The sequence below is a fragment of the Aspergillus uvarum genome (genome assembly GCF_003184745.1).
Source record: "Aspergillus uvarum CBS 121591 unplaced genomic scaffold BO82scaffold_12, whole genome shotgun sequence".
NCBI lineage: Eukaryota > Fungi > Ascomycota > Eurotiomycetes > Eurotiales > Aspergillaceae > Aspergillus > Aspergillus uvarum.
In genome coordinates this window covers 232267-257650 of record NW_020291309.1, presented here as the reverse complement: position 1 = coordinate 257650, position 25384 = coordinate 232267, and the positions used below count along the sequence as shown (strand labels likewise).

Genomic DNA, 25384 nt, shown 5'->3' with positions numbered 1-25384 from the left:
GTCTGGGCTTCGGACTTGGTGATATATGAAATGTTGGGGGTATCGTGGTGGTGATGATGATCATGATCATGATCATGATGAATCTGACACTCGAAATGACGGGGTGAGTGTGTAGCAAGACAGAGAACCAGGAGCGGGACAAGCATCAGAAGAGGATAAAGCCCCTAGATCAGCGCCCAGAGAGTGTTACCTGAACACCCTGTCTTCTGCATTGTCTGCCTTCCTTCTCGCATGTGATGCATTGGATAATAGCATCGTTCTTTTTCCTCTCCATCGAATCGAAGCATTGTGGACTATTTTCTGCGTCGTGCTTTTATTATTTCTATCCTTAAATGTTTTTTTTTTTTTTTTGGTTGGAAAAGCGATGTAAAGGTGAGAGGGGGTTGTTGCGTGTTTCTCCCCGGGGGATCAGGTGCAGAGGAAGGGAAGGAAGCGGAAGTGTGTCGGATTCATGCGATCGGGCCGTTGAGGAAAACTGACAAGGTGGGCTTAGTTGTCCGGCTGACCCTTGAAGTAGGCCTTGGCCATCTCGTAGGAGGTCCTAGATAAATGCGATCAGCGAAATGTTTCTCCAAGAGTTGGTGCCAGACCAATCTCACCAGCAAATAGCGGTACTGGGCATGGTGGAAATAATGCGGGGGCGAGCGCCACGCAGGAAGCCCTTCCAGCCAAACTGCCGCTTGATGATGGCCGCCGCGTTGAACAGACCCTTGGCCGAGCGGATTTCCTCATTTTGCGCCAAACCCCGAGTTTGCAGCAGCGTCTTCACCACGTCGAGCGGGGTGGTCAGACCGGCCGCAAACGCACCCGCCAGACCACCGGCCATACAGTGCGTAAATGGGTCGTAATCCTGCGAAGGGTTCATGACCTTGGAAATGGACTCGTAGGCGACAAACTGAGTGGCGGTGAAGGGGACAGTCATGCAGAGGGTAGTGGGATAGGAGACGTAGAATGCCTGGAAACCTTCCGTGCGGTAAACGGACCGAGCACATTGAAGGAGACTCTTATGTACCGAACCATGCACCTGCATACGTTGCTTGATCACTGCGCGGCGTCAGAGGCTGTTTTGCAAAGTCGAGCAGTCGCACAAAAACTTACCGTCAAAGGGATTCATCAAAGCATCGCTAGCGATGGTCGCAGAAGCACCGCTCAGAGCTAGTAGTTTACGGTCAGTCAGTCATTGCGCCCGTATCGCTTCACATCTGCGGAACTTGTAACTCACCTGCCGCGACCGGGTGGTGGCCATCGTCGACATTACCACCCGCCATTTCCTTCACCATCTCATATGTTCCAAAGTACACGGCGTGAGCGGGACCTGTCCAAAGAAAGACACCAGTCAGTCACCTGTCGGAATCTCCGATCCTGTTGCTCTCGCAAATAACCCACCGGCGCCGACAATCACACTCGAGACACCCTTCCACAGTGTCCGCCAGCCCTCAATCCGGTAAATCGTCGAAACCGCATTAGTCAAGCCTGTGTAGAGCCCTCCAGTCGTAGGATGCAAGATTTGCATGCGAGTCTACCAAGGTGTTAGTTCTCCCAGCCAGGTTAGAGATTCCCGCGCACTGCTTCTGCAAGGTCGCATTTGGTGCCACAATTCGCATGAGCCACGTACCTTCAACAAGTCTACCGGATACATGACAGAGTGTTCCTAGGAAAAGAAAAAAGCCCCATGGTCAGCACACCCCAGCCATCTCGAAGATAAAGTTCTTATCCTAGCACGTACTGCGATTCCTGCGAAGGCGCCAGCCAACATATTGGCGCCTAAGCCATAGTTGGAGGGGAGGGCTTCATAGCTGTGTCATCATCAGGCTGCGGTTAGCGGGTGATCTTTACAACAAAAAATAAAGGTGTGCCGATGTTTTCTGGTCTTTGGCGGTTCATAGCAATGGCCGCGCACATAGAGGAATTTGTGACCTAGAATGTCCCCCTCCGCAGAGGTGTTCTGAGTCCACGGATGGTGGAGGCCATTGCCGACCAAGGCAGGAAATGTGGACTGGCACATACTCATATTCTTGCCCGGGGATCTGTTCGGGGACCGCCATTGAGCTCTTGAGGATTTCGGGCGTAGCGAGGGCTACGGAGCGACGAGATACGTGGGAGAAGGAAAGGCGAAGGGAGCTCCGAGGGGATTGAGGAGAGTTGGTCTCAAAGCTGTAGGCCCGAAAATGCCGACGCAGAAAAACGGACTTTGCGGAGCGGAGAGGGAAGGCCGATCCGGGCGGAGGGGACAGGGAAGTGGGTATACCGGTAGGGGGAAGGAGAGGGCGTTTCTCGAGGAAATGTAAGGAGATGCAGAAGAGGGAGGAGAACAAGGAGATAGTAATGAGACCAGCCTCAACCCGAGTAAGTACTACGGGGAAGAATCAATGTGGTAGGGAAGATGAGGGGAGAGATGGAGAGAGGCAGGAAAAGAAGAAATGCTGATAATTCTGGGATGGTCAACTAAAAAAGTCCGCCTGCAGGTCGATAGCAGCAAGTATCCCGTACCGACCGGTTACCATTCTGACGGTATGGTACCTGACCCTTCCAGGCTAGACTAGGGCCAACTGGGAGCTAAGACGAGGTATGAAAGCGGAATGTCCGGTAATGGTACGGTCAGGATCTGAAGGTGAGAGTCCGGCAGTGAGCCAAACTGATTTGGGAACCATTCTGATTGATGCAGTGTTTACGGAGCACTTTTATTCTAGTCTGCTTCCTGCAAGCTTGATCTTTTTGGTTATTACCGTAGCATGTTATTTCTGATTGTCCCTCGAGATGATCATATCAGATAAGTGAGTAGATGGATTGATATGGCTACAATTAGCCGACTCTATTCCTACTACAACCGTGCTTTAGATAGTCCAATGTAAGTACAGCATCATCAGAATAGATACATTGTCCTTCCGAAGCAATGTTTTGATTCCCCTTGTATTACTGTACTTCTTTCGTTCATCGCGTTTCGCGACAGTTCTGATTTTCGCTCGGTATTCTTCTCCCTCTCCCCGGTCGGTATCGCTGAATCAGCTCCCCCGACCTAGAACAGGCTAGCCTCCCAAGCTTAGGCAATCAATCTTACACCGAGGCATTTCAACCTCCAGTCCGATGACGGAGCTTCTCCCTCAAGGCCACATGTCTGTCATGAATGGTCATATTCTGTTACTTTTCTCTCAAGACTGGCAAAACCGAGCCTGCCTCTTCGGAGTCACAGCAGTCGCTGATCCGACATTTCACCCTCCAAAGCCCACCACCTTCCCAATTCCATTGTACAGTACTGACCGATTCTGCTGCCTCATGACCGATAGTGTAATCCAACCGCCGAACCGCGGAGGAATCGTTCATTGGCCATCCGTGACCCGACAGCATCAAGCGGGATCCGTGGGTTCCACCGGCCACCAGTTGGCTTTTCCCTCTCGGGGCTAGGCGTCCCCGATGATCCGAAAAGTGCAAAAAAGGACGGGAACCTTGATCCCGGGTTCCTCTGGCTGTCTCGCTGCTGTCTTATCTGATTGAGATTTGGGAGATCCTCTTTGTTGTACTCCGTAGTGCAAAACAAATGAGTATGTATACCCTCCCAACACCAGACGACAACTCAAAGTCAAACCCTATGATTTCCACAGCCACTCAGTAAACCTACTATAGAATGCCCTCAAAGGAAATGTGGGAGAGAGAGAAAAAGGGCCTTGTAAACAAACTCAACAAGTAAAACAAAGATGATCCCCGATCAATCCCATCCTCATCACCTCCTTCTCGTACATGCTCCATCCATAATCTAAGATCAATCAGAAACGAAAAAAAAAAAAAGTGGGACATTCTATTCCAGAAGCGAAATGGAAGAACTGAATCCTGGATCAGTTATTACCTAAACCAAATCTCCGTACAAATGTACCAAAAAAAAAAAAAAGGAGAGTCAGGACCCATCAGAATCGAAAAGTTCCGAGGAGATAGAAACACGGCACATGAAGCACCTGACTATACTGTTTAGTCAACTAGTCTAGTTAGGTGGTTGGTTCCCGTTCTTTCCTCCCCCGTCCCGCTTGCTGTGGGTGAGCTATTTACTTCCAACCTCACGGACTAAGTTACCAACTATTCTTCTATAGTCGTTGCCACTACAAGAGAGAGAATAAGCTGTGCAATTAAACACAAGAAGGTTGTTCCAACCTGAGTTTATTCAGTACCCTGGCCAAACATGTATACCTAGCTGTCTTTCATTTCAGCAAACTGAACAAATTCTGACACGCATGTTCAATACCTCTTTCCCATGGAAAACAGTTCAAGAAATACATATGCTGAGAAGAGAGGTCGCCAGTTCAGGACAACTCAGAATATAAATATAGCTTCCTCGCAACCATATCGGCTCGCGAAAAAAAAAAAAAAAAAAAAAAAAAAAAAAAATAGACAGACTGTAATAACAAAATGAGGCGGCCAGTATCACATACATAAAGAGGATGAGTGTAACAACACGCACGGAGAGAATGGTCTCGCCCTGTAGGTAGTCATGTGTAGAGAATACATACAGTAAGGAACAATCGGGGGGTGCGCCTGTCTGAGATAAACAAGAGATAAATATAAGTGTCGATGATGAAGGGAGAAAAAAAATCCATATGCGCTGGTTATTTGTCATGCACGTCGTGATTTCTTATGCTTGCTTCTAGTTGAACGGGAATGGGGAAGGAAAGAAGTTGAGTATGTCTGTTCTCTACCAATCCACATTAAATGACCATTCTCCTGTTGAGTAGAAATCAGTAAGCTGTTCGCCCCATGTGATGAAGAAACAAAGAGAGGGAAGAACGTACCATTTTTCAGATTCTCTGCTGTGTCACTCAGCAGAATCACCCGCCGTTTGTTACAGTAAGCCGTTTTGTCCAAAATATCGACCTTCAGTTTTGCGAGCTCTGGTACCGGTTTCTCGAACATTTCACTCAGACTCTCCACGGCCATCTCTAGATCCTTCTGGTTGTCCTCGAAGATCTCGGTCAGGTTGTTGCGCGCGAGGTAATAGGCAAACGCATACGTCCACTTCAGGGTCTGTCGGCATTGTTGCAGTGCCTGTGATGCGGTGTCCAGGAACTGGACTTCGATCCACGAGAGACCGGATTGTGATTGAAGACTGGTCATCTTCTTCTCGGTCTTCAGGTACAGGTCCTTATCCAACTTGGCCGACTGCTCGTGGTTGGCATATCGGTTGTAGTAGTGGAGGTACCGCTCCAACGACTCCCGAGATCGCGCCTGCGCAGTGCGGGCCTCCGACCCGGACTTCTCCTCGTATCGATTGCAGTTGTACCAGCTGGTGCCATGCTCCGACCATAGTCCCATGCACATCCAGCAAAACTCATGCTTACACTTTCGACACGTCATGTGGTTGCAGCCACCGTTCTTCTCGATCGTTGAATGGCATCTCGGGCACTCTTTCGTGTTGGCGGAGATCCAATTTGCTGTCTCGGAATCATCCTCGCACTTCTTCAGCCACATCTTGACCAGCGTGCATGGTGCAGGCTGATGGTCGTTGAGTGTACATCCAAAACAGAAGTAGTGCTTACAGTCACACTGGACTGTGGGCACAATGCGCCGCAGGTCGCGTTGTTTGATAGGGCAATCTATCGCATATACACATTCCGGTGCAGGGCACCATTTGAGATTATCTTTGTCGTCGACGTACGTCCGCATAAGGAGAGCTTTGTATCTGTATGAAGACATTAGCAATTTGAGCAACATTCCCCCGCACATCGAGTCCATCTTACCTTTCCCGCAGATCATCCGTCACAAGCAGTCCTAATGATTTCGAGTCCACAATCATGTGACAGTCATTGCCGGGACATTCGATCCGCGCGGCCTCACCCTCCCCGCGAATCTTCTGGGCCAGGTAGTGGCGATAGCAGTCGACGCAGAAGCGGTGCCCGCAGCGCATAGCATACGTCTCGAGCTCGTCGCCATCTTCGCAGCAAATTTCACACATGAACCCGGATACCACCTCGGTCTGCGGCGTTCCCTCAAAGTTGGTCCCCAGACCCGCCTCCTCCAGGGTCTCTTCCGGATGATCCATATACGATTCGATCAACTTCTCGCGTTTCCACCGTCCGTACCGCAGCAGGATAGCCGATGACTCCGGGGGCAGGCCGAGAATTGAGGAAACCTCATTGATCTGCACATTCTGTTGCCGCTCGATGTCGTCCGGACTCAAGACTTTGAACTCTACCTCGTACGGCTTCCGTTTCGTCGCGATAATATCCTTGTCTTTGGAGAACCCGCCATCAAATTCGTCACCGAAGTCTATTTCTCCAGGAACAACGCGGGTCAGTGTCACGATCGACGCACAAGGCAGAGAGAGTGTAGGAGAAATGAGCAAGCATCACGTACCGTCGCCCAGACTCTCGATATCACTGCCTTGGGTGTCCAGAAAGTCATCGGGACTGGAACCAACGCTCATGAAATCCTCGTCGGACTCCATACTGGTCGACGCAGGGGTAACGAGATCGGTCGCCTTCTTCTCCTCCTCCACGAAGTCCGAGAGGCCGGTGGAGAGCGCAGCAAGGGATTCGGTGTCGGGGTCCCGGTCGGTCGACTTGAGCTTTTTCCGGGTGGATTTGTCAGAAGAGCAGGGTGCGGTGGCGGCGGGCGCGAAGGCGACGTTGGTATCGGAGGTGGAGGTGGTGGCGGCGGCTGTCGCTGCTGCTGTGGTCGCGTTGTCTACAAGCGTCGCCTCGGCCGCCTTTCTCTTTCTCGTGAGGGGAGGCGTGGTGGATAGCTGTGGGCAGAGTCCGTTGGCAAGGCGAGGTATGTGCTGACACGAGAAAAAAGTCGGTCTCGAGATGGTTGGTCGAGACCTTCTTTTTTACCGGGGCAACACAGTCACAGCCTACCAAGGAATCAGGGTGAGGTAATTTTTCCGAGATCCGAAGGATGGGATGGAAAGGAAAGGAAGGAGAAGGGGGTGGGGAATCGTGCAGGACTAGTTCTCAATATGATTGATGCGTAGCTTGAGATTATCAATCGGGAGAGAGGCGGAGGAAAGGGAAGAAAGGAAGAAGAAGATGGATATGGATGTGGTAGTGGTGGTAGTCAGGGTGGGTGGGTGAGTGGATGAGTGGGTGTCACTAAGGGAGCGGATGGACGTCACGGGGGTGGGAGAGAGGGAGGGAGGGAGGGAGGGAGGGAGGGAGGGGAGAGGATGAGATGATGTGGGGGAGATCACTTGGTCCGACCGCCCTGACTCGCTCTCTCTGCTCAGCTCCTTCGGAAAACTACCGCTCACGACAACTTGGAAGCAACACAACTCTTCAGGCCTCTTCAGACTTAGTCTGATAGACATCAAATCATGCAACAATCATTTTGTTCCCTCAGGGTGCAAAAGTCTGCCAGCTCCAAAACCAGGTCAGGAGAAAGGAGAGAGAACACAGCTGACATCAAAAAGGGATTTTATATGTCACCTTGAGGCTCCAAAGTGGGGACGGATGCAGGCTGCAGAGCCATTCAGCCTAGTTACTGACCCCGTACTACTTACACCCCTTGGCAGATCAATTTTTACCAGGATTGGGGGGGTGGGTTTTGGATATGTCGCAAGTGGAATAACCTCAGCTAGACACCTATTATCCACGAGAATGAAGCGCATCCTATTACTATAATACTCCCAAATGTAGCACCTGACCGCCATATTGGTAGCCTGGTATCCCAGGCACCAAGGCACCAAGGCACCCAAAGGTATATCATTGTTGACTAACAATCGATCATGATCGTAGCTTGAATTTTAGAAGCAGTCTATATGCCACAGTCTAGGTCATTCATTCATCATCATCTTCCTCCTCGCTCTCTTCCTCTTCGCTGCTCTCCTCTTCCTCGGCATTGGCCAACCAGTCAACAAACTGCTGTGCCTGGCTGCGCACTTGTCGCATCTCCTCGGTGCTGCTCGAGCGCTCATCGTCCCACCATTGCTCATAGGCCTCCTCATCGATAATCTCCAAGTCGTACAGTTCCTTAGCAATGAACAAGAGAACCGTATCGCCACGGCTGCGGTGCACCAAGTCCTGCTGGAGGAGGACAAGCAAGTCAACCTGGTCGGGCTTGTCTTCACGCTCGCGGTCGAATAAGGCCCGCTCGACGATCTCCCGGTACTTGCCGAAGATCTCTCGGACCGCCTCTCCGGCGCCCTTGCCACCTTCCATCAACTGCGCGACCCGCTTCATGAACGCGGAGACTACGGCGCGGCGAACCTGGTGGTCCGAGGCATTGGCCGTCATACGCAGACTGACCAGTTCCAGCTGAACCACGTCCGACGTGACACCCTCCCGCAAACTGTCGTAGACGCTGGCCGCAGCATCGTGTACAAAGTGGTCCGAATCCTCATCATCAGACATCGTAGTACTAAAGCTTCCAGAGCGGGAGCCGCCAAAGTCGGAGATCTCTGATGAAAGTGTGGAGATGGAGTCGGTGGAGAGCGAGAGATGTGCCATATTGTAGACTGCAGGTGTGCGGTTAGCGGGCAATAGTCTCAACCAAGCGTTCAGCCGGAGGGGAAAGTACTTACTCAATCCTGACGAGGCGTTACTGACTGTGTCATCCTCATCCTCGTCTTCGTATGGAACATATTCGTAACCCGTACCCCCTTCACCAACAATCTCAGGCTCGCTTGTGGGTACACCGTCGTCCTCGTCTCTGGGTGCTTTCGTGATGCGGAGTCCCTCGGTAACCTTGACCCCATCGGCAATTTCCACGCCAAAAGAAATGAGAGCACCAGGCTCGACAGTACAGTTCTTTCCAACGACTGCCCGGTCGGCAACGATGGCTTGTTTGACTGTCGTTCCGTCACCGATAACAGCACCGTCCCAGATGTAGGCACCTTCCAAGGTGACGTTCTTGCCAATCTTGCAGTCTCGGCCGAGAACTGTATCCTTAACCGTCGTCTTGTCCCCGATACTCGTTCCCTGACCGATAACCGTTCGGCGGCCGATGACACACGAGCGGGCCAGAGTCACGCCCTGTTCCTGGTACAGGCTTCCCTTGCGGAGCTCGTAGTTGTGTCCGGGAAGCAGGTTGGTGTCGGGGCAAAGAGGATACGTCCAACGGGAGATGATATCCTTGCTAATGGCATCGTACGCCTTTAGATTCCTCACCCGCGCCGCATAGTGGTCCTTGATGATGTGGGTGTGAATCGTCTTGCCGTTCAGCTCGTAATCTTTCAACACACCGAACAAGAACTGCTTGCGCGGCGCCTGGTAATCGAAGCTGTCGGACCAGAGACTCAGCACATCGGGCGTGCAGATATCGATGTTGCAGTCGATCAGGTCCTGGCGCAAGTCGATTTCCTGGTGTGAAGTGATGATCTCAGGCTCTATGTTCAGGCGCGTGGAGTCGGGGTTGTGTTGGTCGATCTCCTCGTAGTGCAGACAACGGTCCTTGGTCGGGTCGATCACAAAGACGGGGGACACGGAAGAGGCCTTGGTTCGGTGGTTGCGGCCGGCTTCGCGCAAGATCATAGTCATGATCGCATTCTTATCGGCTTCACGGCGAGCACGGTGCTTGGTCAAGGCGCCTTCGATCGGCAGGTTGCTGATGACATCGCCGCTGACAACGATGAAATCTCCGGTAATCAGGTGCTTGCCATCCAGATCACGCATGACATCTCCGACCGAGGTTGACGTCGACTTGAGGAAGGTCAGCTGCTTAAAGGGCGACGAGGGCGCTCTCCACTTCGACGCACTATCCACGTCACTTTGTCAGCCTCACAACATCAATCCCAACATGCACGTGAGCGTGCGCCAGCCTTCCCCGGAAATCGATCCACGTACTTGATATATCTCTCCAGCTGATCCGAATGCGCACCACCGTAGAGGAAGACATCCTCGACACCCGCATTGGCAAGGAACTCAAGAGTATATTCGATGAGAGGGGTGTTCGCGAGCGTCAAGAGACACTAGACCCGCCCCCCACATGTGTTAGCTCACGTATATGCATTATTCCATCCTCCCCGTCCCCGCCAGACTTCCCAGACAGCACACAACGTACCCGAGGTCTTTCCAGGGTGAACGGCTCAAATCTCGTCTCGAAGGTATCCGCAAGCACCTAAATCACACACCACCAGAAGAATGATCAGCCAAATTCAGCTTCAATGCCCGGCCGGCGGCCGGGATGATCTCCTCATGGATAACGCTTTCATGGAAACCGAAACATACCACCGCCTGGAGCGTCTCCTCTACCGTCTCCGCGGCATTTCCCCTCTGCTTCGGCGCGCCGCCTTTCTTCGGGCCCATCTAAAGTAGACGTAGTTCAGCATGGATCTTTTCGCGGCTCGGAAGGAGAGATTGAGCCAGCGGACACGAAGCAGCACACAAACTCACATCGGATAGTTTCAGAAGTATAGACTAAGGCTTTTTCTTCTGACACTTTGGTGATTTTGACACTGCCCAGCTTCACCCAAGCGAGTCAAAGTCTCTCCGGAGCTGAGAGAAAGTTCGTAAGGTCGAAGATGAAGCGGACGGGGGGTGATGCCGACGCAAAGTGACAACCGCGTTGGGACCGGGAGTCGCAAAATCTCCGCCAAGCCTTTGTCCCTCCGTCGGAGTCAGACTTCATCCCACCTTGCGATTGTTTGCTTTGTTTGCCTACATTCGTTGCTACCGTCCGTAGTCACGTGAAAAGACTGGTCAGGTGACCGGAGAGTCCTCAGCCACAGCTGCTAACCGCAGTAGGGAGTCGTCGAGTCCAGAACGTCCTCCATGGTCTGGGCCCTCCTGGACTCGAAGGAAGCCCCCTTGTTCAGGAACCGTGGGTCTAGAACTCAAGCTGCCATAATTTAGCTGATGAACGCTCGATCGGGGGGGGGGCGGGGGTCCGCTGAAAGCTTGGGTTGCGGTGGGCGATGATCAGATCTGCCCCTCTGAAGGTGGTGTCCACGGTTACTGTAGGCGTATCCCTCTTTGGTAACTTACGTGTGCTGTACATACATAACAGAAACAAATTTCCTGGCCTCGACAACAGCATTGATTGGCATTGGTTGCTTTATGGAAAGAAACTCTATGGTATTGATGCATAGGAAGGCTGTTGTATGTATCTTGAATCACAAATCTTCTTGAAGAGGCTTTTCTGCACCTTCGATAAGATAACAAAGACTTGTAAAGAAGTTGCCTTAAACCCCCACAATGAGGTTACACGAATGCCAGCGCCTCAACGATCCACAAAACTGATAATACGTACAAAAAGATGATGGTAATGCTGCCAGCACGTGGGCCGTCACGGACCACGAAATCTGGATGCCAGGAAACAGAGACCTTCAGGACTAGCCCGGTCACTTATACGAATAACAACTGACCAGCTTTGCTGCAGGCGGGTCCCCAAATCAAATGCAAATATTATGACGCGCCCCGACACCGTGATATATCGTATAATTCCAAACAGGAAAAAATGTAGCACAACTCCTGAATGTCACAACAAGGTATGGTTCAATAACCATTGCAAAAAGATTATGTCAACTCATGGAATGAAAAGCTCGAGGATGGGACTATCAACGAGCGGAGAGATGAAGAGGAAGTAGATGAATAGAATCTAGTCATCGCTATTGTGAAGGGGAGGCGGGGGTGGTGGGGAGTAATACAAAGATAGCCGCACGCCAGCTAGCCAGTTCGTGTGGCCTGCATGGAGCTGACGATAGGCTGGCTCGGATGTGCGTACATCCGCGGCCTCTTGGCCATGCCCGGGTTTTCACCCGCACTAGACATTTCCGAAAGTTGCCGTCGTACCTGTGGCCGAGCAGCGGGTGCTGCTGGGGCAAGGGCCACAGTGGGAGTGGTATATTGAACGCCGTTCTGATCGACGGCGTATGCAGCAGGGCCCGGGGTTGCGGGAACATACTGACTCGGGACAGGCTGCATGCTATGAGGTACAGCGGCCATGCCTGGGTACTGGCCCGGTGATTGCCAGTTGTTTACCGATGTTGCCGGTGACTGGCCTGGGGAGCTATCCTCTTTGATAGAATGGGCGGCGGAGCTCTGAGCAGCCATTGTGACAGGAACGGCTGGCTGAGGAGCTTCTATATTCTGCGATGCGACCTTCAAATGGGACAGGTGCTTCTCAAGCATATCGAGAAGACTCTTTCGCGTGAAAGGTTTTGGAAGGACATCGTCCATACCTGTTTCATGTCAGTCTACTGTGATAGCTTTAAGAGCGGAAGATCGAGAGAAATGACGTACCATGCTGGAAGTAGAGCTGGATATCGTCGCTCCTGATATTGGAGGTCATGGCTATGATAGGAGTCCTATCAAACTGGCGGATAAGATGCGTGGCAGAGACACCATCCAGGTTAGGCATAATAATATCCATGAGAATCAAATCATATCCAGGGTTGGCCTGGGCTTTCGTCACGGCCTCTAATCCATCAAGCTGGGAGCCATGTCAGCAATAAACGGGAGAAGGATGATTTGCGAGAAGCATACCGCAGTATCGATGATGCAAGAAAATGAGTATAAGAATTTTCCACCGATCTGACGACACGTCTGATCGTCTTCCACCAGCAAGATACGGGGGCTGCGAGCCCAACCAGGATCGACATTTGCGCTCTTCTTACGGTTGTCGGGGACTTGTTGAACCTGCTGTACTTGTTGTACTTGCTGGATCTGTTGGACCTGCTGAACTTGTTGTCTCCGAGAGTCGTCGACCTCCTGTTTCGGCATCGGGTAGGGAACATTTTTGACATGCTCGCCGTACATGGGATCAATGCCATTGGTCGCACCAACAGGGTAAACCACCGGTTCAACATCACCGTTCAACTTCGAGTACACCAATGCCGGGTTTGCTGCCGCAGCAGGTGCGCGCACCACGCCATTGCGTGAGGCGCCATCCATGCCAGGGGTAGATACAACCGCCCCGGCAGCCTTGGACGGATCAGCAACCCCATCGAGACCGACGAGGTTAAACTGAATCTCCGCGTTCATATCATTTAGAAGTTTGGTGGCCTGTTGCAAGGGCGAGGAAGGCTCATCGTCCATCGTAGCCACCTGGGAAGGGCTGAGGGTCGAGCCTGCTTGACCCTGGGCCTGAAAAGACGCAGCCGCCTTGCTGTCCCGCCGTTGGCGGGCGTCGACGGAGAGTAGGTAGTTCATAACCTGGTGAATAACACTTTCGTGGTTGAGGACCGTTTTCTGAACTCGCATCACTTCCTGCAACATCAACTGATGATCGACAGTCAGTTGCGCATAGCGGTCTGACAAGTGCTGGATTTGTTGTTGCTGTGCCACGATCTGTTGATTTAAGAGATCGATCTGTTGGGTAGGGACCGAGTCGTCGGTGGTCTGGGTCTGTTTGCGCGGGGCAGGAGCCTTCCGGCGGATGTTGTCGAGGGACTCCTTGCTGTTGGCTCTGAACTCAGGATGCTTGAATTCCCACGCCTGCAAGTCTGGTCAGGATAAGACTAGCTTCCGCTGCGCATCGCTGCACACTTACGTTTTGCCCATAAGGTGACTGTCCGTTCTCCTCGTTGTTCTGCCTCACTTTGTGGAAATCGTACTTGTTGAGTTGTCGCACGAAACTGGCAAAGTTGCTGTGTTTGAAGTGCTTCGGCAGAATAGTCTTTGTAAATTTCTCACACTAAGAAGATGAAGCCAGTTAATCAAAAGGTTTGCGATCGCAGGCGAGGTCGGGAGGTACCTCCAAGACGACGAAGCTGTCCCCTTCATCACCCCATCGCACAATTTCCGCATAGGACGGGTCCTCCAGCATCCTTTAGAAAACGTCAGTATTTCCATATTGATGGTGAGATAAATGATCGTCGACACTGAGATTTAGCGCAGAGGTGGGATAGAAAGCTGAGGAGGCGAGGCGTCGGGGAGGACAGGGTTGAATGAGAGGCGAAAAGCGACGATCAAGGAACGGGAGACAAAAGATAAACGGAGGAGACTCACTTGTAGAGTTTCCGTACCTGAGCATGATGATTAGCAACTGAGACAGGCAGTAAGACAATACGACAATATGATGTTCTTGCGTATGGGTTTCACGAAGATCACGACGAAGACTTACAAAATCGCTGGAGTTGCCGGCAGGGGCGGCGCTGGTCGAGGTCTGGCCACCGTCCATCCTGGGCTAGATGGGTCGCGACCGATCGAACAAGCAACAGGCTCAACACACGTCGCAGCGACCGGGAAGGAAAGGGAACCAGTCGGGCGCTCAATTCAAAGATCGCAAAGAAGTAAGAAAATATGACTATCGGCGATGAGCCGATAATAAAAATAAATAAAAGGAATAGGAAAAAAATGAAAGACACAATCAAGATAGAGGAAAGAAGAAGGAAGGGAGAAGGGGAAAAAAATAAAAAAAAAAAAGAGGAATGGGGGAGGGGGAAGGTGGGAGTGGTGGGTGTGGGTAAGGCAAGAGAGAAGGGGAAAAAGAGAATAGCATGGACTGGAGACTCGACTTTAGGCCCTCCGTCCGAGTGGCCGAGTGGGCGCGGTGCAATAGATGGATTAGTGGTGTGGTGGAGGTAATGTGGTGGAGGTAATGTGGTGCAGGTAAGTTGAAGGGATGGTAGGAATTGGGAATGGAGATGAATTACTATTAGTTAATCCGCTGGGTTTTTGGTTTGAAGGTGGGGACTGGGTTGTGGTTGTGGCAGACTGGCAGACTGGCAGTCCATCAATCAGTCCATCTTTAGGAAGAAGACCTCGGAGGAGGAGGAGAGGAGGGGGGGATGGTTTTTTGGGGTTCGAACCATTGACTTGATTTGGCCGGGCGGCGGCGGGCGGCATTGGCTTGGTAGGTAGAGTTGGACCGTACCCAGTAGGTGTTTTTGATGTCTAAGAAGGGGAAAATGATCCATTCGAGTAAGATGTTTATCTTTTTTTTTTTTTTTTTTTGTTTGTCTTAGTACTCAAAAAGATTATCATCATCATCATCATCATCATCATCATCATCATCATCATCATCATCATCATCACCAGCATCATCTACACTATCTGCTGAACCGCTGGGATGTGCTGTTTCATCCATTTGACATTATATACCTCGCCAGTAGACTTTGTGTAGTAGTAGTTCATTGTAGTAGCCTGGAAAGTGGGTTGCCCCAAGAGTCACAGGCAGTAACTCATTAGTACCTAGCACTGGTTAGTGTGTGGTCACTAGCCACAACATTCAATGGTTAGGTGGTCATTCAGACTATTGACTAAGACTAATATAAACTCCTTCCCTTCACCTGAATCCTCGACCCCAGACAATACCAGAAACTCAAGAAATAACGCCTTTGTGATCATTTGCATTGTTTTTCAATTCTCCCCCCCCTCCTGCGTATTTGCCAGGCTTTGATCTGCCCGAAATGGCTTGGATTCCTTTCCTCCCCAAAGCAAGGAGATAGGAGGGGAAGACAAGAATTCTAACCCTCACTAAAATTTTGGGGCCTCGGAGCTAACGAAGGACAACTCAAGATGGGCCAACCCAACTGGGACTCTCTCAACAGACTAAACAACGTCACTGGCCAGAAAAAAATGACAAAAACCAGGATTGGGAGCGAAGATCACGAAACGTGGTTGGAAGGGGAAGGGGAAAGGGAAAAAGAAAAATAAATACCTGAAGCGCGCGATTTGGCGAGCAATTGTGGCGGGAAAGCCGGTTGGAAGCTGTCAGTGCGTCTGAACGGTTGCAGACGAGCTGCATGGGAAGGATGGGCAGGATGGGGGGGATGACATGGAGATAGGCTGGGGCCGATGGGAGGGGCCGTTATCCTGTGCGTCCACGATCACCTGGGCAGAAATCAAGACTGCAGTGCCTTGACTGGTGTCTCGTTTCGGCTCCGACAAATGATTACCGTCTAGAGGAAGCGAAGAGGGGAAGGGAAATTTCAGACAGTTCATTAGGCTCGAGGCTAGGAATGTGATGGCATCAGCCATGAGAATGAGTGAATTATTCAACCTACTCAGTAAATTAACTACAAGTAAGTGTTCAGTCCCTTTCCCGTCTTTCCTGTCTCTTTTTCACCCACCAGCCCACCTCCATTATGATCGTCAAACAATGATGGAGATCGGGGATCCATTCAGTGAGGGGAGGTTCACGGGATTCGGCAACGGCTGCCGATCCCTCGCCGAGCCTCGCTGAATAATAATTCGATAGCCGACAGGGCCAGAGAGGGAGAAGAAGAAGACGAAGACTAAGAGAAGATCAGATAGAACCGTGCAATACCTCATTTGAGCCAATAAATGTGATCGATAACTCTACAAATCGCCGCGGTCACAGCTAATCAGTCAGTTCAATACCAGACATGCACAGTGACTCGAACGCGTTCTCTTGAGAATGGTCCTCCCGAGGAGAAGGTGACTGTTAGGCATAAAGCAAGGCAAGATGATGTCCATTATTGTGTAGGGTCATATTGTAAGAATGACGCACTCGCTAACATTAGGAATTTCATTGAAGGACAACCGCAAAAAGAACGTAGTAAACCTTGAGACACATAATGATACGAAGACAAATTCCATGTCAGTTTCGAAGGCGGGCTTCATCTAATTTTGTCCCCTGATGATCAAAGACTCGTACCATTGTGTAATCTGCTAGGAAGATGGCATGGATGAGATTTGGTTCAGGGTGGACTGTGAGCTATCAGCAACATGAAACGAGTCAGAGAGAATATAACTGACCTTTGGTATGCAAAGTAGTCGCACAATTGATGACAATCCATTCTTGAATTCTGCCTTCCTGTAACCAGTCATAGTACGCTCCTCCCTTGTGGAACCTCGAGACATGCTTGTCAATATCCCTATGATCACGGAGAAATTCGATGGCCCATTTCTTTTCGGGTATATAGAAGTCCACTCGGCCATCCTTCGTTCTGGACCACTCCGAGGGAATTGGAACCGCCCGCCCTGCGATCGACCCGAAAGCTTTATAAAACTCATCCTGATACTGAGCTTCAACAGGTCTACATCCTGTTCCGCTGGACAACTTCTTTCCCTCAGAGCAGTGTCGTAAAGACATGACGGAAAAGCGAGAGAGGGCAGCAATACAAAGACTTTGAAGTGTACCAAATCGTGCGCCAAGAAGGGCTTTTTCATTGCCAATGTGACGTTCGACCCACCTATTTTTGTTAAGCATATTTCAAAGGAGGTAATGTATAAGAGGAACTTACTTTTCATGTAGGCGTGACGGAAGAACAACGTATTCCTTTCCGACAGAGTTGGGAGTGTCACACACGAGGGTCTTATGAATCCAGCCGTTCAGGTAACATCGACCCATTGCAGCATTTTCTCGGTTCCATTTCATGCTTCCATGCTCCAAAATTTCTGTAAGGATATCGGCATCTCCATCTTCCATTCTATGATCTGGAAAAGAGCGCTTGATAGAGCACCCATGAAGGAGATATCTCCAAACATCCTCCTGTTCCTCTAAGCAGGACGTAACACTCTCTTTCGTAATCACGGATAATTCCTTATGTGCGATTTTGCTGTGATAAAACTGGTGTAATCAATTAGTCCTGTATTTCAATTCATAGTTGATCCCAGATAACTGTCGAGATAAACTAGTGGACACGACATACGTGATAAATGTAAGTGAAAATCCCATCGACAGCTGCGGGATGTCCATTTGTGAAAGAGAATATGTAGTCACGAGCTTCTTCATCTAGAGCAAAGCTATCGAAATACAGGTATTTGATCTTTCGAGAGATAGCGTCGTCAAACTCGGGCCTGTCGAAGAAAATGCCAATTGGCGGGGAGTACGGGGCTTGATCCGCAGTGAGGCTAATGCGTTGTGTCGTGTTGAGAGTGGCTGGAGTAAAGGTACCAGGCTCGACGCCGGTGGTTGGACTTCCATAAGCACAGACGAGGCAAATTCGCATATCGGTCTGTTTAGCACCTTCGAGTTGTTCCTTGATGATTACGCCCCAGAACAAATCATCTTTGTATGACGCCTGTGCCTCGTCCACAATAAGCAGAGAGCTTGGGGAGGAAAAGACTGCTGGCTTCTGGTATGGGAATTCATCCATGAGCTTACGGACGAGCCTAACCCAAGGCTGACCGCCAGCACGGGCAGAATAATTTTTAAGGTATGTTCCATATGTGGGCATTAACAAGACGTTCCAGCCGTCTTTGATGAGATGGTTGTAAAGCAGGCGAGTAAGCGTTGTTTTGCCGCTGGCGGGAGTCCCCCGGACATGAGTGACTAAATTGGCTCTGATAAGGTCCGCAAGAACCGAAACCGTGTTCTCTCGAGGACAATATTCCGGCGGCAAAGACAGGACTATGACCGTGACACACTGTTAGCTAGGATATGAGAGCAGTACAGGCAGATTGTAACCTTCGAATTCTCCATTGGTCTCAACAAGCTGTTGCTCCTCTGTATCACTGACGGACAGCGAGCCTTCAGATGGATGTTCGTAATCGTCATGCATCGCAAGTGTATGGCTGCATTCTTTGCATGGATCACTTTGGCTGACTTGCTTGGACTTGTCAAGATAAACAGGATAGATGCCTCGTTCACAGGGGCATGGTAGTCTTATATTCCCCGATGTGAGGAAATCGTTACACTTCCCTACACCCATAATTCGAATAGTCGACCGCGTAGATAAGCACGATGGTACCGGGCTGTAAGTGCTGGCGGAATGCATGTCGAATCGTGTGTCGTAGGCTCGTAGCAGTGTGTTATAGTAGGAGTAGGCTGGGGAGGAAGTGGCAGGAGCTTCAAGCGGCAGGAGCCAGGAAGTGTCAAGGCGCGAGTTCCGCAGTGGGTCTAGGGGACGATTAAGGAAAAGGCAGTAGATAATTCCGAGAAATTCAATACATATGGTAGTAAACCACACTTTCCAGTGGATGTGAATGGATGGGTTTGGCAAACTAGCTGAGGTAATAGTGAGCTGGATGTGATGACCCACAAAGTATAGGCGGACGACAAACGAATTGCGCCAACGGATGCAGGGACGCGGCAGACAAAGAAAAGAAACGCGACCACGGGGTGCCCAGACGACACTTTGGACCGTCATGTAAGGGCTGATTGTATTGATCTGTAACTAAGTAGGACGAAGCTGGTTATCCATCCTCGATCAATGGCATAAGTTAAAGACCGGGCCCGCTGTAGGCGGAAGCGGCTATGACGAAATAATAATGTTCTGCCCGGCGGGATTGGGGAGCTGCCCGGTCCACTCTCGCTCCTCAGGAACAATTCCCCCCCACTCCTTCATCCTCTCTCTCCCCCCTCTCTTGAATCCGACAAACTTTGTACCTCAACTCTGTTCAGGGGTAGTGGCAATTTTGAAACATCAAACCCAAGCAATCTCCTCCCCGCGATTCAACTGATCCAGTCAATCGTCAATCCACAATGTTCGCTGCTCGCCGTTTGACCGCTGGCGTTCCTCGCGTCCTGTCCCAGAGGGCGTTGTTCCACAACACCGCCCCGGCGTTTGTTCAGAAGGGCGATGCCATCCCCGACCTTGATGTCCTGGTCGAGAACTCCCCGGGCAACAAAGTCAACCTCGCCAAGGAGCTGAAGGGCAAGGGAGTTATCATTGGTGTTCCCGCCGCTTTCAGTATGTGTCATTCCCGGTTTTGCGCCTGAAACCTTGCTAGCCACGCATGACTTCCTTAGGCTTCATCCCCAAATTGAGTTCAGAGCTAGTCATCTGTAGCATGCTATATACCATGTCGGAACGGAGGATCGATATTGACCGGTCTTGTTGTGTAGGCCCCGCTTGCTCCAGCACCCACGTGCCCGGTTACATCAACCACCCCAAGCTGAAGGAGGCCGGCCAGGTGTTTGTTGTTGCCGTCAATGATCCTTTTGTGTAAGTTAGCAATTGGTGAGGGTTGGATAGTAAGCTAATTCCGCGCACAGGACCAAGGCTTGGGGCGAGTCTCTTGATGCCTCTGGCAAGAGCGGCGTAAGTACACCCATTATCTTTTCCAGTCATGTCAACAGACCAACTAAAATCCGAGTGGCAGGTCCGGTTCCTCGGTGACCCTACTGGCAAGTTCTCCGACGCGCTTGATGTCACCTTCGACAGCGCTTCCATCTTCGGAAACAACCGCAGCAAGCGCTACGCGTTGGTTGTCGAGAACGGCAAGGTCAAGGAGGCCTTCGTGGAGCCCGACAACATCGGTGTCAACGGTATGTCTACACTACAGATTTCCACCCGCAACACTCTTCATTTACTGATGTGTTATACACAGTCTCCGCGGCTGAGAAGGTGCTGGGCTAAGCGAGCCGAACGGCGTGACGCGGGTAATCTATTCTGTAACTATAGAAATCTGTTATACATGCGAATAACCGTATAATATTTATTCATGATAGATTCCTTCTCGCAACCATAGCAGAACTTTAGACATGGCCGGCAGTGTGCAAAGCCTCGCACATGGAACACCCCTCTCCAACGCCCACAGATTATAGCCGTGTACAAGATTCTACCCCTTGTACGAGTTGATGGATACCCAGAATATACCTTCCATCGCCGAAGATGCCCGTAGTCTCGGCTGCAACCCAAAGTCTCAAAACAGGACAAAGGCCTCTCAGCCCTGGTGCAGAGCCTGCCACTGCTCGGGGGTGTAGCACTTGGGTGTCCAAGCATGGATAGCAGCGATCTCGGCCTTGAGGACCGAGTTGACCAAGCGGTGACGGGCGAGCATGGTTTTCTTATCGAACTGGGAAGAGACAATGACCGCCTGGAAAGCCTGGCCACAGCCACCTATAATTGGGGGAAAAAAAGGCTGTTAATAATTCGAGATCCATCATCAATCCGAGAAGCATAGCACAAGAATCCCACACGCGGGGAACGCAGCAGAATTAATCAGCAACGATTGAAACTGGGGGTTCAACAAGAGGACATACCCGACAGATCTTCAATCTCCACGTGTTGCGCCTGGAGCTGATCAAAGAGCTTGCTCTTCAGCAAGTCAGCGGTGACACCGGAGGTCGCGTCGGCCATGGCTGCGTGGACGGCGGAGAATGAGCGCGCAGAGAGGGAAAAAGTCGACTTCGGAGGGAGGCCCGGAGTGCGGAGAAGATAGCGGCAACTTCTGCTCAGCGAGGAGAAGGTGGTGCGGGAGTACATCAAGTAGTGCTGTGTGAAGGAGTGGGAGAGGGGTCGAGAAAGAGGGAGGCTGTTGTTGTTGTGGTTGTTATTAGGTAAAAAGAAAGTGCTTCTTAGAGACTATGATGTGTTGCGATGGGATGAAATCCTGCAGTTGGGCTTTTTTTTTGGCGGTAAACTTCGCGCGGGCGGTGGTGATGCTTCTTCCGATGTAGAATGACGGAACCCCCAGACTCAGACAGAGGAAGGCTTCTCTGCACTGCGATATTGGTCAGCGAAACCCGGCTGTGGCTGGTGTGGGAAACTAGTATGCATTTGGGGTTAGACTGCGTCTGTGCGGTTGTGGCGCCAGCTCATCCTCGGCTTCTTGCGAGATTGATCCTCCTCTTAACTCCTCTAGCTTCATTTATTGATCTAGAACGAAGGAAAAACACAGTGAACAAGCTCAATTCAGGTCATATCAAGAAGCAACACGCACCGGAACATCCCATACTTGCTTCGACTCACACAGTGTCTATGAACTCTCTGTTTCGGCGATCGTCGTCTCGTCTTTATTCCACAATGGCTGCTTCTGTGAACCCCGCCTCATCGCCGTTCACCCAGGCTGTCGTGAGCTCCATAAGGAAGCTGTATGTGATCTTGTCTCGGGCTCACACGCCGCTATCTGACACTAATGCTTCTTCCCATAGCTACCCTGAGTCATTGGCCGACAAAAGCTGGGACAACACCGGCCGTGAGCTCTCTCCATCAACCTCATCCCCACGCCTCCTCCATCCACTAACAGAGCCAATGACGCAGTACTCCTCGAGGCCCCCTTCAACGCATCGCGCCGCCAGAAGAACTCCGTTCTTCTCGCGATTGACCTCACCAAAGCCGTCGCCGACGAGGCCATCGCACGCCGCGACTCCATCGTCGTAGCCTACCGTACGCTTTTCCCCGTATCCGTGCCTGAACCCTTTCGTTTTCCACAACTGACCTTCCCCCCTTCCCTTGTCGCGCAAATGCACAGACCCGATCATCTTCCGCGGCCTCAAATCCCTCACCTTCAGCGACCCGCAACAACAGACCCTCCTCCGCCTAGCCTCCGAAGGCATCAGCGTGTACTCCCCGCACACGGCGATCGACGCGACCCCCGGCGGCATGGCCGACTGGCTATGCGACATCGTCACCGGTTCCCTCACGCCCATCACGCCGACAAAACCCGCCCTCACGCAGTCCTCCTCCGCCACGTACTCCCACCCAATCTACCCCGCCCCGCAACCGGCCTCCCCGGCAACCAAAGTCCCCAAGCACACCCGCCACACCATCCTCCCGTCCCCGCCCCCCCTCCCCGAGGGCATCGAGGACACCGCCGGCATGGGCCGCATCGTGACCTTCACGGACCCGGAGCCGCTGACCGCCATCATCGACCGCATCGCCCAGGGCGTCGGGTTCCCCGGCGGGATCCCCATCGCCATCCCGCAGGGCGCCTCGGTGGATACCCTGCAAATCCGCACGGTGGGCGTGTGCCCCGGCTCCGGGTCGGGCGTGTTGATGAAGAAATCCCCGATCCCCGATCTGCTGTTCACGGGCGAGCTGAGCCACCACGAGGCGCTGGCGGCCATCGAGCGCGGGTCGGTGGTCGTGGCGCTGGCGCACTCGAACACCGAGCGCGGGTACCTGCGGGCCGTGATGCGGGAGAAGTTGGCCAAGGAGGTGGAGGCGAACTGGCGGGTGCAGAGGGAGGAAGGGCTGCAGCAGAAGGATGCGGAGGAGTGGAAGGAGGCGTTTGCCGATGGCTCGTGTGAGGTGGCGGTTAGTGAGAAGGATCGGGATCCGTATGGGATCATGGTGAGACAGGGTTAGGGCTTTTGACGGGGACGAACATGGTGGGGAACTTGGGTGGAAATGGGCTTGAGACATCTTCTATATAAGTTGGGTCTCTTGCCGAGAGAACAGTACTAGTACTCGCATCAACAAACCTATATGTCTATTTACGCTTCCAACAAATCAAACCAGAGAGTAAGTACACCAAACACATATACACATTACACACCGCGCACACATTGCCTCTCTAGTATCTACTAGCTCAGCAAAACCCGAATCTCGCCCGTCGTCCGCGGGAACAACTTTCTCAGCCCCAATTCCTTCTCGTCCTCCCCGTCTTCTTCAACATCTTCGTCTGCACCCTTCTCCTCCGCCGCATTCACACTTTCGCCATCATCACTACCCTTGGCCAACGAGCTCCTCCGCGCCTCATCCGCCCCGATGATCATCCCCTCGACGAACTCGAAGTCCCGACAGAACGCCTCGACCGCCTCCTCGGTCACGCTCTTCACGAACGTCGCGCTCTGCACCCGCTTCAGATGATCCGTGGCGTCCATGAGCGCCGACGGCAAGAAATCGTCGAGCTGCTGGCTGGTGAGGATGAGAGCGTCGGGCTGGAAGGCGGGCAGGCTGGTGATCTGAGCGATATCGGAGAGTTGGGGCTGCTGCTGCTGCTGCTGGGCTTGTTGGGCTTGTTGGTTGGCTGGGTCGGTGATTTTGGTGGCGGACGGGGGAGAGAAGGGCTCCAGGGCTGTGAGGAGAGTCTGGAGGCCGGATTCGGTGAGGAGGTAGTTATGTTGGATTGCGAGGAGATCCATGCGCAGGGCGGAGAGGGTCGCGCTGAGGGGTGTGAGGTGGGTGGCGCTGGCGAAGGGGTACGGGGTGAGGGCTGCGCGGGTGGCGAGGTGGATGTTCGTGAGGTAGATGGTCCGTGGGGTGGGAGGGAGGTCCTGGGCTGTGGATTTGGCGAGGTCGAGGAACGGGTCCAAGGCAGAGCGGAGGACTGGAGTGAATCTGTTGGGCGTGGGGTCTTGGGTGCTGTTGCTGTTGTTGTCGGAGGGGGAGGAGGGTAGTTCCTCTGCGCCGAAGGAGATGTCGTGCGATTTCATGAGAAGGGTGAGCGATTCAAGGGCGTCTTGGATGAATTGCGGTGGCGAGAGATCATCTGGCGGGGCGAGGGCCGAGTGGTCGGTCGAAAGACTGCCGACTTCCTCCTGCATGAGGGTTTCGAAATGGCGGAAGGTGAATCTCTCCAAGGTTTCGAGGAGCTCGGCCAGATTGGATTGGGAGCCAAGGAGCTTGGCGAAGGTGGTTCGGTAGAAGGAGAGGAGATTAACCACCTTGTAGCATGTAACGGGGTCATCGTGGCCTTGGATGACCAATTCGACTCGCTGGCGAAGGGCCCGTGAGACGCCGACCAGGTCACGGTTGACAAGATCGCTGAGAGCTTTCTGTCCGTCGAAGGTGACTTCTTGGTCTTCGTCGATGCGTGACCACGGCTCACTACTTAGTCCGGCCTGGATGCCCTTGGCGAGCTCCTCGCCGTCATCAACAAATAAGGATTCCAGGGCCTCCCGCTCCGAAACGGTGGTTGAGTGCACCCAAGCCAGCATATCTCCAATGTAGCGCAGAGGATCGTGGGCAGAAAACTCGATCGGCTTCACTTGATGGTCACCGCCGCCCCCGGCAACTGCATCCGTAAGAGCATAGTGGAAGGCATCAGAGAGAACATAATCCCGAGCCTCGGCGAAGAAATCCAGACAACTGTGAAACAAGCTGGGGCGCTCCGCCAGCACGCGGAGAACGCGCCGGATGGAGCTGCTGATGCGAGGGTCTTCCAGATTGAGAGACCGGAACTCTTTCTGGATCCATCGATAGAGCTTCTGATAGGCGGAGTTCAGGCTTCTGGTGCTCTTTTCCATGAGCTCCAGACCAAGTCGCTCGTTCTCCCCACCCAGAAGCACTTCGCAGTCCCGGTGCACCTGCTTCACACGGGCAAGGACCTCGAAGAAGTGGTCGTCAATCAGTTCCTCTGCAGCCGTCAATACCAGAAGTTCCTCCTCCGGGACCACAAAGTGTTGTGTGAACACATCGAGCAGCTGCTGTTTGGTCTCCGCCTCGGTCTTTTGCCTCATCAGCGCAGACGCTTCTTCAAGAACGGGCATTGTATCCTGTTTGGCGAGAACAATATGTTTGCGCATCTCCTCGCATGTTTGATTGAGGTTCGTGATGACCGTTCCGATCCGCTTCAGTTGCTATGAGATCATATACTGTCAGTATCACTCCGCTCCCAGCTCTGGCTTCCTGGGAACTTCTTACCTCCGCAACCTTTCCAAAGTCGCGCACAATCTCGGCATTGCAGTCGACAACCTCCTTCTGAACGTCTAGACGAAGTTGCCTTCGAACTTCTGCAGTATTATGGATTCCCCGGAGACTGAGAGTCTCCAACGCATCACGAATGTCTGAATCCGCGTACGAGGCGGAAAGTACACTTGTCAATCGGTTGGACAGCGCATTGGATCGCTGCTGGGTCGGGGGGGAGAGCGGAGAGGAAGCTGGAGAAGAGGTCTTTGTCAATGTATGACTCGTTAGATGTGCATTCGGCGGGAAATAGCTCGCCAT

The 25384-nt window shown here is 52.2% G+C and overlaps 10 protein-coding genes across 10 annotated transcripts; 2 read left to right on the top strand and 8 right to left on the bottom strand.

The window, feature by feature from the left end:
• Positions 1 to 327: 327 nt before the first annotated feature.
• On the bottom strand, positions 328 to 2383 carry mrsA (putative mitochondrial carrier protein). The gene is made up of 8 exons (XM_025634613.1): positions 2008 to 2383; positions 1727 to 1796; positions 1616 to 1651; positions 1387 to 1519; positions 1223 to 1315; positions 1099 to 1155; positions 600 to 1044; positions 328 to 541 (listed from the first exon to the last, which is right to left on the bottom strand). Exons 1-8 carry the CDS (start codon positions 2043 to 2045, stop codon positions 490 to 492), a joined length of 924 nt encoding a protein of 307 aa, XP_025494385.1. The 5' UTR covers positions 2046 to 2383; the 3' UTR covers positions 328 to 489.
• Positions 2384 to 4538: 2155 nt separating this feature from the next.
• BO82DRAFT_24135 (RING finger protein) lies at positions 4539 to 6677 on the bottom strand. The gene is made up of 4 exons (XM_025630790.1): positions 6337 to 6677; positions 5721 to 6249; positions 4776 to 5662; positions 4539 to 4707 (listed from the first exon to the last, which is right to left on the bottom strand). Exons 1-4 carry the CDS (start codon positions 6425 to 6427, stop codon positions 4679 to 4681), a joined length of 1536 nt encoding a protein of 511 aa, XP_025494384.1. The 5' UTR covers positions 6428 to 6677; the 3' UTR covers positions 4539 to 4678.
• An 894-nt stretch (positions 6678 to 7571) lies between these two features.
• Positions 7572 to 10482, bottom strand: BO82DRAFT_352158 (translation initiation factor eIF2B catalytic subunit epsilon). Its single transcript, XM_025634612.1, has 6 exons — positions 10311 to 10482; positions 10146 to 10223; positions 9979 to 10035; positions 9762 to 9886; positions 8501 to 9672; positions 7572 to 8434 (listed from the first exon to the last, which is right to left on the bottom strand). Exons 2-6 carry the CDS (start codon positions 10221 to 10223, stop codon positions 7758 to 7760), a joined length of 2109 nt encoding a protein of 702 aa, XP_025494383.1. The 5' UTR covers positions 10311 to 10482; the 3' UTR covers positions 7572 to 7757.
• A 1100-nt stretch (positions 10483 to 11582) lies between these two features.
• On the bottom strand, positions 11583 to 14037 carry skn7 (putative stress response transcription factor SrrA/Skn7; the record flags this gene model as incomplete). The annotated part of the gene is made up of 7 exons (XM_025636866.1): positions 11583 to 12097; positions 12159 to 12348; positions 12402 to 13352; positions 13408 to 13551; positions 13612 to 13684; positions 13866 to 13882; positions 13981 to 14037. The coding sequence occupies 7 exons, from the start codon at positions 14035 to 14037 to the stop codon at positions 11583 to 11585; spliced, it is 1947 nt and encodes a 648-aa protein (XP_025494382.1).
• A 2123-nt stretch (positions 14038 to 16160) lies between these two features.
• On the bottom strand, positions 16161 to 17950 carry BO82DRAFT_304933 (uncharacterized protein). Its single transcript, XM_025632205.1, has 4 exons — positions 17477 to 17950; positions 17069 to 17394; positions 16581 to 17017; positions 16161 to 16532 (listed from the first exon to the last, which is right to left on the bottom strand). The coding sequence occupies exons 1-4, from the start codon at positions 17921 to 17923 to the stop codon at positions 16423 to 16425; spliced, it is 1320 nt and encodes a 439-aa protein (XP_025494381.1). The 5' UTR covers positions 17924 to 17950; the 3' UTR covers positions 16161 to 16422.
• A 150-nt stretch (positions 17951 to 18100) lies between these two features.
• On the bottom strand, positions 18101 to 18969 carry BO82DRAFT_24009 (uncharacterized protein). The gene has a single exon (XM_025630787.1). It carries the CDS (start codon positions 18914 to 18916, stop codon positions 18197 to 18199), a length of 720 nt encoding a protein of 239 aa, XP_025494380.1. The 5' UTR covers positions 18917 to 18969; the 3' UTR covers positions 18101 to 18196.
• Positions 18970 to 19103: 134 nt separating this feature from the next.
• Positions 19104 to 20200, top strand: BO82DRAFT_352155 (peroxiredoxin family protein). Its single transcript, XM_025634611.1, has 5 exons — positions 19104 to 19459; positions 19615 to 19714; positions 19765 to 19810; positions 19872 to 20037; positions 20100 to 20200. The coding sequence occupies exons 1-5, from the start codon at positions 19252 to 19254 to the stop codon at positions 20126 to 20128; spliced, it is 549 nt and encodes a 182-aa protein (XP_025494379.1). The 5' UTR covers positions 19104 to 19251; the 3' UTR covers positions 20129 to 20200.
• Positions 20128 to 21178, bottom strand: BO82DRAFT_352153 (BolA family protein). The gene is made up of 2 exons (XM_025634610.1): positions 20755 to 21178; positions 20128 to 20611 (listed from the first exon to the last, which is right to left on the bottom strand). Exons 1-2 carry the CDS (start codon positions 20849 to 20851, stop codon positions 20436 to 20438), a joined length of 273 nt encoding a protein of 90 aa, XP_025494378.1. The 5' UTR covers positions 20852 to 21178; the 3' UTR covers positions 20128 to 20435.
• Positions 21179 to 21472: 294 nt separating this feature from the next.
• BO82DRAFT_277947 (Nif3-like dinuclear metal center hexameric protein) lies at positions 21473 to 22801 on the top strand (the record flags this gene model as incomplete). Its single annotated transcript, XM_025631206.1, has 4 exons — positions 21473 to 21585; positions 21646 to 21689; positions 21755 to 21880; positions 21966 to 22801. 4 exons carry the CDS (start codon positions 21473 to 21475, stop codon positions 22799 to 22801), a joined length of 1119 nt encoding a protein of 372 aa, XP_025494377.1.
• A 105-nt stretch (positions 22802 to 22906) lies between these two features.
• On the bottom strand, positions 22907 to 25384 carry cog6 (Golgi transport complex subunit COG6; the record flags this gene model as incomplete). Its single annotated transcript, XM_025633087.1, has 2 exons — positions 22907 to 25017; positions 25082 to 25384. 2 exons carry the CDS (start codon positions 25382 to 25384, stop codon positions 23020 to 23022), a joined length of 2301 nt encoding a protein of 766 aa, XP_025494376.1. The 3' UTR covers positions 22907 to 23019.